Here is a 12,686-nt window from a genome sequence, read left to right as displayed (position 1 = left end):
TTATAAACTAATGCTGAACAAAACCCTTGATTTTAAGGGAAATAAGTGCTTTGGGGGCAAACGTTCAAAAGAACGTATCACGGCTCTTTTGTGCACCAATTCCACAGGGACGGACAAACTGAAACCTCTCATAATTGGGAAATTTGGGAAGCCAAGGTGTTTCAAGGGAGTGCAACATCTGCCCTGTGAATACAGGCACAATTCTAAGGCATGGATGACATCTGTGCTATTCAAAGAGTGGTTATTGGACTTGGAACGTCGGATGAAGGCCGAAAAGAGGAGAATTCTTCTATTATTGGACAATTGCTCTTCTCATAATTGTGTGCCTCGCCATTTGGAGCATGTAAAAGTTTTATTTTTGCCTCCAAATACAACTTCAGTTCTGCAGCCGCTGGATCAGGGTATAATTCATGCAGTAAAGCGGTATTACCGAGCTCGTGTAGTCCGTCGAATGCTGTGCAACGTTGCCACGAATAGAGCCATTAACATCAATATATTGGAAGCAATGCAGATGTTTAATGCTGCATGGAAATCCCTGAATGCAGACATCATCACAAACTGCTATAGAAAAGCTGGAGTGGTTTTTACAGAAGACGTCGCAGAAAGTGAAGTGTCGGATGATGTGGAAACCGAGGAGAATTGGAAGCGTTTGTGTACAACGTTGGATGTGCCATCTACGGTAAGTCTTACCGACTACATCAATGTAGATAGTGATGTAATAGTCCACAAAGAAATCACAAATGAGGAAATTGTGGAGGACATTATGAATGATAGAGATCCATGCGATGAGGAGGAAGAGGAAGACAACCCCCAAAATGATTGTGATCGACAGAGCTTGACTCTTCAGCAGGCAACGAACATGGCACGTAGCCTTCAAGATTTTCTTGTGTCACGAAGTGATGTGCCAGAATCTGTTTTAACTTCATGTGCAGTGGTTGGTGACTATTTGGAACGAGCTTTTGTGTCTGGATCTGTTCAGAAGAAAATCAGGAGACTTTTTCAAAAAATGATGTTCTGGAACAGTGTGTGTAGACTTGCTGGTACAATGTAAAAATAGATTTTCTGAAAACATCTGTCAGTACTGTAACTCTTATTATTATAATGGTATTTTGAAGTTATATAGATCCTGCAGCTGATATAACAGGGCAGATGACCTCGTAGTTCCGCCCCTAAAAACAACAATAACTAACGGATATAATACTAGGCGAGTTCTTACGAATTGACTTATTTCAGTATAACAAAATTTCAGTATAACAAATTAATTTCAGAGGTCCCCAAAATTTTGTTATACTGGTATTTTACTGTACTGGTTGTAAATATATACGAAACACAATAAGGACACTTACGCTCTCTGAGAGCATTCTTGGATTTGACAGTCCTGTTTCTGTCTGAAAAAGATTGGATGAAATACACACAATGAAGCAAAATGTACAGAGACATAGTTCTAACCTAAACTGTCACGCGTTCATGTACACGGAATACTGGTAACACTTGTATTGTTTGAAAACACACACATTCGAATGAAAACACTTATAACCATATGAAATATTGGTGTTACAAGAACATTTATGGGTTTGACTGTCCTGCTTCCCCTGACTAAACTAGTGAAATATATATACATTGAATGTACAAAGATAAACCACTTGGTGTTTAAAAGTTCTGGTTTTTGTTTCAAAAAATTGTCATGTGTTCGTGGAATACAGAATAGAACTGCTGGTCCTGCTTCTGACTACTGGAAACCAATGCATTAATGCAGTTGGAATTAATTGATTGAAAGTTTATACACCAATGCAAAACACTTGGCACTTTAATGTTCTTGGAATCTGAGTAAAGATGCCATCGAATGTTTACACAACTTGGCATAGACTTGTTGAGCAGACTTGTCAATCAACCGGAATATGTGAACTTTACTATTGCAACCACACATTACATTACACATTACAACTGAAATTATACACTGGCCTGAGATGCTTACTATTTACGAGAGATCTTGGGTCTAAATTAGAATTGTTACCGTGTGTTAGTGGAACACGGAACTTGATTGTTGGTCCTGATTCAAACTACTTACTGGTTTTAGTTTACATGAGCTTGCAGTGTTTTAGGATAGATGGAATGAACATATTAGTAGATTTAAGTTGGTTGAATGTCTGGCTGAGTGGCTCAGACGGTTGAGGCGCTGGCCTTCTGACCCCAACTTGGCAGGTTCGATCCTGGCTCAGTACGGTGGTATTTGAAAGTGCTCAAATACGTCAGCCTCGTGTCGGTAGATTTACTGGCACATAAAAGAACTCCTGCGGGACAAAATTCCGGCACCTCGGCGTCTCCGAAAACCGTAAAAGAGTAGTTAGTGGGACGTAAAACAAATAACATTATTAAGTTGGTTGAAGAGCTGGGGGAACATCCTTCAATATGGAATCTTGCTACTGTAGTTGTAACTGTCGTCGACTATTGTTGTAGAATGGTGATGGTATGGCCTTGGCTTATGAAAACGTGCATTGAAGGTGTCGGAGGAAAAAGAGAAAGACAGAATGAGAAACTGTTGTGTGTGTGTGTTCGAGTTAAATTGAAATGATGTTTGTATTAATTTACTCACTCTGTATCCTCCCGCGCTGACCAGCCTTTGAAGAGTGGGTTACAATCTGTTCAACCGTGCGTGTGCGTGCGTGTGGTATTGTTGGTTAGAAGGGGGAGGGGTGTGGCTTGCTTTGGGTTGGTTGAGGTGTAGAAGGGATTGTGTGTGAGAGAGAGAGAGAGAGGGGGGGGGGGGGGGAGTACTTTGTTGTCGAGCCGTTCTGTCTAGATAAGTCTTGATGATTAGGGGATGAATAGCCTCGTAAAGAATGTTTGTTTTTTCGGTGGATTCGTTCATATTTTGATTAAAATTAACTTGTTGGTCTAATGATATGTAAAACGTTTCTTTGATATTGAGTAGGGGTCCCTTTTCCATGGTTTCAATAATTTGCATGGCTTTGTCTATGTCAGAAAAATTATGATTGGATTCGTGCATGTGTAGATCCATGGCTGAATGTCTGTTTTGTTTAACTGCATTAATGTGTTCAGTGTACCTGGTGTTAAAGCTCCGTCCTGTCTGTCCGATGTAGCTTGCTGTACAAGTTTGGCATTGTAGTCTGTAGATGGCTGAGTTGCCAAATTTGTCCGATTTATTCTTGGTCCCTGGATTGTGGAAATGAGAACGATTGTTGTTGGTTGTTTTGAATGCTATTTTTACTCCGTGTTTCTTAAATAGGTTTGTTATTTGGTAAACTGAATCGTTGTTGAAGGTAAAAACTGAAAAGCTGTCCTTTTGTTTCTTTTCTTTGATAAGAGTAGATTTAGGTTTGTTTTGGATTTTAGATATAATTTAGTCAATGAACCTTTTGTTGTATCCATTGGAAAGAGCGATTGTCCTGATGGTGTCTAGTTCCTTTTTTAGGTTGGAGCGAGTTAATGGAATATTAAAAGCCCTGTGGACTAAGCCATAGTAGGCTGCTTTTTTGTGGGAGCTAGGGTGAATTGAGTGTTGTTTTATAGTGTTGATAGTTTGTGTACGTTTCCTGAAAAGAATGTCGTAGGTGAGTGAGTGTTGATTTCTTGTGACTGTTAAGTCTAGAAAATTTAGAGAACGGTTGGACTCTGATTCCATTGTGAATTGTATATAGGGATTCAGTTTGTTCAACTCTTCAAGAATGGTTAGGCTGTTGGTGTGTCTGCCATCTATAATTGTAAAGGTGTCATCGACAAACCTGGTCCAGAAAAAAATGTGTTTCATTTTGCTGATGTGTGTATGTTCTAGGTGGTCTAGGTAAATGTCAGCCATGATGCCCGATGCGGGGGATCCCATTGGAAGGCTATTTTGTTGATATATTGTTCCATTAAAAACAAAGAAGTTATTGTTAAAAGTAAACTTAACCAGACTGATGAATTCTTCTATTTCAAGTTTACTCGGTTTACTGTGTTGGTGCAAGTTACATTGTATGGTGGAAATGGTCTCATCTAATGGAATGCTCGGGTACATATTCTTAATGTCGAAAGATGGTAGTGAATGGTAAGACTGAATTTTGAGGTTTTTGGTGTTGTTGCAAAATTCTATTGTGTTTTTAATGGAAGTTTTTGCTTGATGGACATAGTGTTTTTAAGGAATTTTTGGATGAATGGGGCTAGTTTGTAGGTAGGGCTGGGTCTGAAATTTATTATTGGTCTTATCGGGGTGTTTTCTTTATGAATTTTGGGGAGTGCTCGTGCTGTTGGAAGTTTGGGGTTCATGTTAATTAATTTACTGGCATCTTGTTCACTGAGGATGAATGAAGTGTTCTTAAGTATGAGTTTCAGGTTTTTATTTTATTTTTTTTATTTTTTGGGTGGGGTCTGTTTTGATTGTTTTGTAATTTCCTTCTTGAAAAAAATTGGTGGTTTTTTGGATGTAGACTTCTTTGTCTAATATGACGGTGGTATTTCCTTTGTCCGCTTGTGTAACTATGAGATTGTCTCTTTTAACTGTTTGATTTGTTGCTACCTGCAGGTGAAGTTGCATACACCCCAGCGTCAGTGGGTAGGGTCTGGCACATCCCACTCTGAAGTCTCGATTATATCTTGTACAGTACACGACTGGGTGACTTTTAAATAAAGAACGAAGAAATACTGCCTTATAATTTGAGTGAAATATACAATGGGTAGGCCATAATTTATTTCTTATTATCTTTGTTAATGCTTTCTGCCACCAGATTTAATAACAATCACTCTCTCGGAAAGTCATGTTAGGCTTCTTTCTTCGTTTCTGCTCAATAGCTGACATAATTTATGCAAATTATTTGCAACCCCCGAATGGAATCATCAACTTGGTTTACATTTCAATCGCGGTGGCAACACGTAGTCATTTGTTTTCCGTGCGGGCGTGCGTTAGTATGAAAAATTCGCGGTTCAAACTCAGATTGAAACAAAAACTTAGTTTTGGTAAACTGAGATAATAAATTCTGTGGTGAATACGGAAGTGAGCATTATCCGAGATAATGACATTATCAGAGTTTTGAAAATCTAAGATAACAGCAAAAGTAACTGACGTTGGTGAATATGGGCCTAAAACACTTCTCACACGTGGTCCCTTTTTACTGGACAGTAACACAACTGGTGGTGGATAATTCTTTTCGTGCAATGTAAACACTTGAAATAGACACACCGGCAAAATCTGATGTTAGTTTTGCGATACAGTAAAACCTCGTTAATTCAAAGTCATTGTAATACAGAAATCGGACTTCCAATTACGTGATTTCGAATTAACAGCCATCTTGTAATTCAGAAATGCCAACCCTCACCAGTTTTCGCGGATTCTGCTTTTCCACGTACTGCCTGCTACGTGATATTGTGGCGTTCCTTAAAACGCTGAATACAAAATAATTACGATTTCACTCTTATTTTCAACTATGAAACACACTATAGAAACTCCGAAGTGATTGAAAGTGCAGAAAGCTACGCCTGCACATTCCGGAAGACGCGTTCTATTGTGACGCGGATAAATTTTGAATTTAAATTACTCTGTAAAATACGGTACTATTTAAAAAATGTAAACTCGGTTTAGAATTAAAAGTCTGAATTGTTTTCCGTTTAAATATGACATATGGAGACAGTTTTCTTTCATCTACGGTTGCACAAAGCATAACTGTACACTCAGCATCGAAAACTAGGTGAGCCAGGAGCGTGTTGGCAATCTTGACGCAAATAAAACCCGCACCCCAATTTCGTGCCTCGAATTTTTAAAAAAAATATGCGGGGATTACTCGCGTAAATACGGTAAGTTCCTTATAAATGACCTAAATTTTAAGTATCTAATCTCCTTAAGCTGTATTTGAATTATCATCCTTTCTTTAATTTGAATTTGAATCTGAATTTCATCATGGGCTTGTTGACTATTTAAGCATCGGAATATTCAATAAGTTTCTTGTAACCTGCAGCTAAAATTTGCTGGTATTAATCTGCTTTACCTATTTCCAATATAATCTATGATTCACATATTCAGCACATGTACTACGTTAGCAAGATCAAATGTGTCACATCTGGCTCATTTACTACCTGTGTGCCATTAAAATGTATTAAAGCTCTCAGTATCCAAATATATATTACTTCATAAAATCACATACTTTCTTGTGTGCCACTAATCTAAATTATTTCGTAGCTTTCAACCCTGACTTGGTTCATCCTGAAGACTGTAGCTCAATATGTGGTTACTATACTCCAATATCTTAATTCATATTTCGGCTTGAGTACGTTGAAACTGTGGTAGAATACCTATTCTCTAAGACAATTGCCTTTCTTATAAACTCATGGGCAAGTATGATTCTATTTTGCATGTATTACAACCCAACATATTCCATTTCTTCTTACTTTCGACAATATATACATCTCCATGTGCTTCATATTCCGTATTTCTCTTCAATCAACTCTTTTTCCCTATAATTACTGCATTTCATATTACATCTCTTAATATTAACTCTACATTGCAGGAATATTTTCCCTCGACGTATTACTTGCTTCTATTTCCCTTCATAATAACATAGGATCCATTTCTTCTTGTACTCTTATAACCTTTACCCTGTCTAATGACGATACTCTTCCATAAACAGTCTCACTAAATACAGTGTATAACCTATATGATATTCTTTCACTGACATCTATATTAACCTTGGTTATGTATAACCTATATGATATTCTTTCACTGACATCTATATTAACTTTGGTTATGATTTGGGGTCTACACACATTCTCCTAATGCTTTCCTATGGTATAAAATTTGTTGACAAGGCTTGGATTAATTCATATTACGGTCACTTCTTACTTCAGTATACATTGATTGGCACATATGTTAATTGGAGAGCTAGGCATGTCAGAGAAGTTGATTTCGACGATCTCATCAGGCACAACATTAATTTTACACTTTCAAACAACATATTATATTCTATCAAACTACGTAAATATCTTAAAATAACAAGAAACTTATCTCAATTCCTCCACGATTTTGGGATGGACTGGTCTGCTTGAACACTGCCAACAAATCTTGCGGCTAGCAGCAGCACAGCTGTTGTCATCTGGGTTCTCGGCTGATCATCTTACGTTGGATCGGGCAGCTCTGAGTAATCCATTTCCCACACCTGGCTAAAACTTCTCCATGGCGTACAGCTCGTTCATGTAATAACAACAGATGAATTGGGTTAGATAATTACATGTTAATGCAGTTTTCTCTAGCAATCTTTCAGTTGATTAAATGTTAGCCCCTGTATAATTTATTCTGGTCTCTTATTTCCTTTAAGTGATTATTTTCTCAACTATTTCCGTAATTGAATGAAATTAGCATAGATTTACTCTCTTGATATGGGCTACTTTATAGCTAATCTGTAATTCCGATCTTTTTCTTCTCCGTGCGGATCGATTGTGAAGGTGTATAATGCTCTACTCTTCTCCCAGTTTTCTAAGTTGTACAAAAAGCACGTTCTTTTTTCCGTGTTTGCGAATTGATATCACTACTAATTTGGCAGGCTACACTCCTTAATATGCTTCTAGGTTAGTATTTCCCTTTCTTTTCTGCAGTTTTGTAATATAGTTTTATCGTCTTGGCTGAATTACGTCTGAATACTTGGATTGCCGATAAAATAGTCGTTCATTTTTTCTACTGTTGTCTCGCTTTAATAATCCAAATCTCATTTCTTTTTCTTTTACACGGCCAGCATGATTCTGTGTATTGTGCTATTCTGTTAATCTGGATTTCTATGACGTATGCTTATTTACTCTGTTTGATGTCGCCGCCAGCCATTGTATTTATTCCGATCTCCTTAATATTTCTTCTTTAGGGATAGCATAATGGTACAGTATATTTCATACATTATAATAATAATAATAATAATAATAATAATAATAATAATAATAATAATAATAATAATCGTTTGGCCTCAGCTACCATGTGCAGACATTTCAATTTTACGCCATCTGGCTGTCTGCTCATCAATTTCGACGTTCCGTTTTACTCTAGGCCCCCACTAGATGGCAGACCGAGTAAACCGAAACTCTCTTGGGCGTCTATGGCTGAGATTTAATGAATTTTGTCGGGTAAACACCAAATGTGTCACCAGAGATCTTTTACATGCCGACCCGACATCGTACGACATGGAGTGTCGAATGGACTTTTTTCCGCCCTTCAAAAATCCGACTACCTCTGCCGGGTTTGAACCCGCTATCTTGGGATCCGGAGGCCGACACTCTACCGCTGATCCACAGATCTGATCATACATTACAACTATATTTTAAGTAGCATACTGTTATGTAACAGATGTATTGTAGCTACAGTAAGTACTGAGAGGTAAACACACTTAAGTTATTTATATGTATATATATGTCTGCAGATAGTGGAAAAATAAAATAGAAGTTCGCTCATCGGCAGCTTTTATTAATATTTACAACAATGTATACCATGCAGTTATCAGATTTTAAAAGAAAGTCTCATTTTTACCAGGTTGAAAAATGACATAATACTGGTGTTTAAAATTATGTTTAAAAATAGTGCCTTGAAGACGTTGAAATGAACATTTGAAACGCACAAATGCCATTCAAAAGAAGTCATACCTTACCCAAAACTATTTTTCATGTAGTTGTCAGCTTTCAAAAAAATGCTCCTAATTTCTTTTCAGCCCCTGACAAATTAATTTCTGCTTCATTGGGAAGGCAGGCATCAGCACTCATTGAGGAGCTATGTTGTCAAGAGGAAGGTCTTTCTCCTTCTCCTGTGTTTATCAAATAAGACTTTTGAAGGTCTGTCAGGTTTGCTCCTCAGTAGGTACTGTTGTTGCCTGCCCCCTCGATATATGGTAGATGAGAAGCAGAAATGAGATTGTTGGGGGTTCAGAAGAAATGGATGTAGAAAACTGAATTGGACAGAGCCATTTGAACAAAACAGTGCATGAAGATTTTTTTTTTTTTTGTCCTCATCTCACATTGCCCTGTCATTGTGTTTATCTGTGTTTGTCCAAATTATGTGTTCTTTATCATGTTCTATCACTCTCTATATGATTTGATTTGATTTGACACTTGTTTGTAATTTTCCTTTACTTGCATTGGAATCATTGTGTACATGTAGCTGATATTATTATATGTTGAATATTTGCAGTAATACTGGCAAACGCTTGATGGCCAAATGTCGACTTCTGTACCAGGAAAACGAGGAGCTGGGCCGAATGATATCAAGTGGTCGTATGGCAAAATTAGAAGGTGATTTGGCACTACAAAAGAGTTTCAGTGAGGAAGTCAAGAAATCTCAATCAGGTTCGTTCTTCTCAAATCTTCAAAAAATTATGAGCTTTCCAACTTTTTAATTTATTTTTTCACTCATTTTTAAATTTCTGTCCTTAGAATTGGATGAATTTCTTCAAGAGCTTGATGAAGATGTGGAAGGAATGCAGAGTACCATTTACTACTTGCAGCAGGAACTACGTAAAGCAAAAGACACTGTGCAGTCGTTACAGCAAGAAAATAATTCTTTGAAGAATGGTTGCATTTCATCGATAGGAAATGAACTTCAGTCTCAGCAGGGAGTTGGGAATAGTGGTGATGTTGGACAGGAGTCAAGGACACGGACACCTCCTTCGTGTCATAATGGAGTTCAGGAGAAGGGGGAGGAGGATTCCAGGGGTTGGGAGGAGCGGACTCAGGGTTCAGATCGTGTCCCTTCGCCTCATAAAGCAACAGATGAATTAGTGGGAGATTCTTGTGCACGTGGAGAAGCATCGGCTGCTACTGTGCCTCTACATACGGAGGAGGATAGTGTGTCGTGTGATGTTAGGACTCCAGAACATTCCGCACAACCAACGTCACCTTTATCACAGAATTCCCAACGATTAAGAACGTTTGATGAGTTAGATGAATCTGCAAATATGCGACCCCATAGTCCACCTGCCGTGCAGAAGGAAAGACAGTGGCCTGTGAATGCTACAAATGATGATACATCAAGTGACTCTACTGAGATTATCCTCAAACTGGAGGCGGATGACATTGCCGATGTTGAAAGTGAATCTCCTGATCCACAGGAGAGGAGAGTGGGAAACAGTAGTGCTAGTGAACTGCGTACAGAACAAAAGACCAAATCACCAGAAGCTGAGGTGCCGTCCTCAAGAAAACGGACATGTCCCAGTGATGATAGTAGTAATGATAGCGACAACATCCCACTTATTAAAAAGGTGCGAAGAGACTCTGAAATCTCTCTTCATTATAATGAAGACGATGATGAAACTGGATTAACAAATGGTGAAACAACTCTTGACAATGGGAAATAATTATCTCCCTAATGAAATAAATCTTTATTTTGTGGATTATGTTTAAATGATTTGTATTAGTGTTATTGGTTATATAAAAAAAATTGTCCCATGGTTATCTTGGTTCATTTCAGACCTTCTTCCTTTGAAGAGCAATTTTCCTTCAAAACTGCCATAAACCTAGGATTTTGGGTTCTTATGAATCATGTTTAAATGCTTGAGTTCAGCGTTTCTTTTGGCGTATAATATTATGAATACTCTAATGGCAGAGAATGATACAGGATATCTATAGTATACTCTGATTGGTCCAGATTAAATGAGAAAATTTCTTGAGTTATGTTAACGCTTTGGATGGCGACCCATAATAGGTCATCATATGCATAGAATGCCAAGCTTGTTTCAATGGATTTTGCATCAGTGTATAAAATTTTTTATTTACGTCTCATTTTAAAATATATGGAGGTAAAATTTGGTTATTATTATTATTATTATTATTACTACCGTATGGCAAGGAAATTATATACATAATATACAATATATACACAATAACACAATTGATTCACTTCAGGCATTAGTGTTATATCTGAATGTCCAATTTTTCAATCCACTGTAGTGCTTCCGCTGTTGGAGATAGGAAGTCTTCCAAACTACCTGGATAAGCCCGCAGTTGACACTCGCTTACAATGTGGGGAATAGTCTGGCGAGGGGCTCCACAGTCACATTCTGGAGATGGTACAAAGTTCCATTTGTAGAGAGAATCCCTGCACCTTCCATGACCTGTCCTGATCTGTTCAGTCTGGACCAAGTTGCACGTGGTAGTTGGGATCCATTTGCAATATTTTCCCCTCTGAAGATGTTATGCAGGGGCACGTTGGGAGAGTTATTCCAGCAGCCTTTCCACTCCTCCAAAGCTTTGAAGTTGGTGGACGTCTTCAGAGCAGCATCCCAAAGGGGTGGATGTCGTGATTTCAGTCTTTTGAGACTAAGAGCTGGTATGTCATTTAGAACAGGTAGCAGAGGATTCTTGCAGATCTTGTTGTACTCTCGAACAAGAGCTCTGGATCTTCGTTAGTCAGGTTTCATTATTTCTGACAACAGAGGGAGCCAGTGAACTGGAGTTGATCTGATGGTGCCAGATATAAGACGCATGCTGGTATTCAATTGTGGGTCAATATACTTTGTCTACAGACTATTAATCCACACTGGAGCACAGTAGTCAGCAGCAGAGAAAACCAGTGCTAAGGCTGAAGAGCGTAGGATGTTTGCAGTAGATCCCCAAGTGGTACCAGTTAGCTTCTGAATAATATTGTTTCGGGTTTTCAGTTTCTTCGACAAGTTCAAAAGATGTTGTTTGAATGATAATGTCCGGTCCAAGGTAACACCGAGATATTTTGGATACCTATTGTGATTAAGTACTCGATTGGAGAAGGTAATATTTAGTTTTAAGTTAGCGGGCCGGTTACTCAAATGGAAGCAAGAAACCTCCGTTTTGGCTGTACTGGGTCTGAGTCTCCATTTCCTGAAATAATCTGCCAATGTGGATAAGTCCTGGGTCAAAATGTCTTCAGTTTTCTCAAAGATCTTGTGTTGTGTGGCCAGGGTCATGTCATCAGCATAGCAGAACTTCCTGGATATTGTTTCTGGAAGATCAGAGATGTACAGATTAAACAGTAGTGGCGATAAAACTGATCCTTGGGGCAAACCATTATGCAGTTTTCTCACTGAGCTTTTCTTTTCACCTAACCAGACCTAAAATTTCCTGTCACTGGTCATGTTGTTGAAAAGCTGTGCAATCGTTCTGCAGGGTATAGCTCTGAGTAATTTATAAATCAATCCTTCCTTCCAAACGGTATCAAAGGCAGCAGTGAGATCCACAAAGACAGCAGATGTTTTAAGCTTTTGCTGGTATCCGGCCTCAATGTAAGTTAATGAGAGTACTTGATCACAGCAGTTTCGGTTAGGTCTGAAGCCTGCCTGATCCACAGGAATGAGTTCTAAAATGGTTGATCCAATTCTGTTGTAGATAAGCCTTTCAAACAGTTTGTAGCAACAGCTAAGGAGGGCTATTGGTCTGTAACTTTCAGGCTTGTTTTCAGGTTTTCCAGGCTTCAATATGGAAATAATTTTAGCTTTCTTGAAGTCCGGGGGGATTTGTCCAGTCTGAAGAATGTTCGTGTAGAACTGTGCCAACCGTCTCTTTGCATTGTCTCCCATATGTATGAGGAATTCTGGATGAATTCCATCGACTCCAGGTGCCTTTCCAGGTTTTAGTTCTTTGAGAGCCTCTTGAACATCAAGGGCTGTAAAGGGACGTGAATAGATAGAAATGCGAGGTACTGATGATTTCAGAGCACGAAGCTGGCATCTAACATACTTTGTATGCTTCTTATCAGCTGGAGC

At 38.4% G+C, this 12,686-nt stretch overlaps 1 protein-coding gene across 4 annotated transcripts in view; it reads left to right on the top strand.

The window, feature by feature from the left end:
- fl(2)d (female lethal d) overlaps positions 1–10,402 on the top strand; it is a 91,941-nt gene extending 81,539 nt beyond the window's left edge. For all 4 annotated transcript variants that reach the window (XM_067136322.2, XM_067136319.2, XM_067136320.2 and 1 more), the window contains 2 exons: positions 9,146–9,300; positions 9,388–10,402. In XM_067136322.2, coding sequence (XP_066992423.1) covers positions 9,146–9,300; positions 9,388–10,307 — 1,075 coding nt within the window. In that variant the 3' untranslated portion in view covers positions 10,308–10,402. The remainder of the gene's footprint in view (positions 1–9,145; positions 9,301–9,387) is intronic.
- The last annotated feature ends 2,284 nt before the right edge of the window (positions 10,403–12,686 follow it).

This window comes from Anabrus simplex, chromosome 1 (assembly GCF_040414725.1).
Source record: "Anabrus simplex isolate iqAnaSimp1 chromosome 1, ASM4041472v1, whole genome shotgun sequence".
Taxonomy (NCBI): domain Eukaryota; kingdom Metazoa; phylum Arthropoda; class Insecta; order Orthoptera; family Tettigoniidae; genus Anabrus; species Anabrus simplex.
The sequence above is the reverse complement of the archived record's forward strand: the minus strand, read 5'-3'. Positions and strand labels throughout refer to the sequence as shown.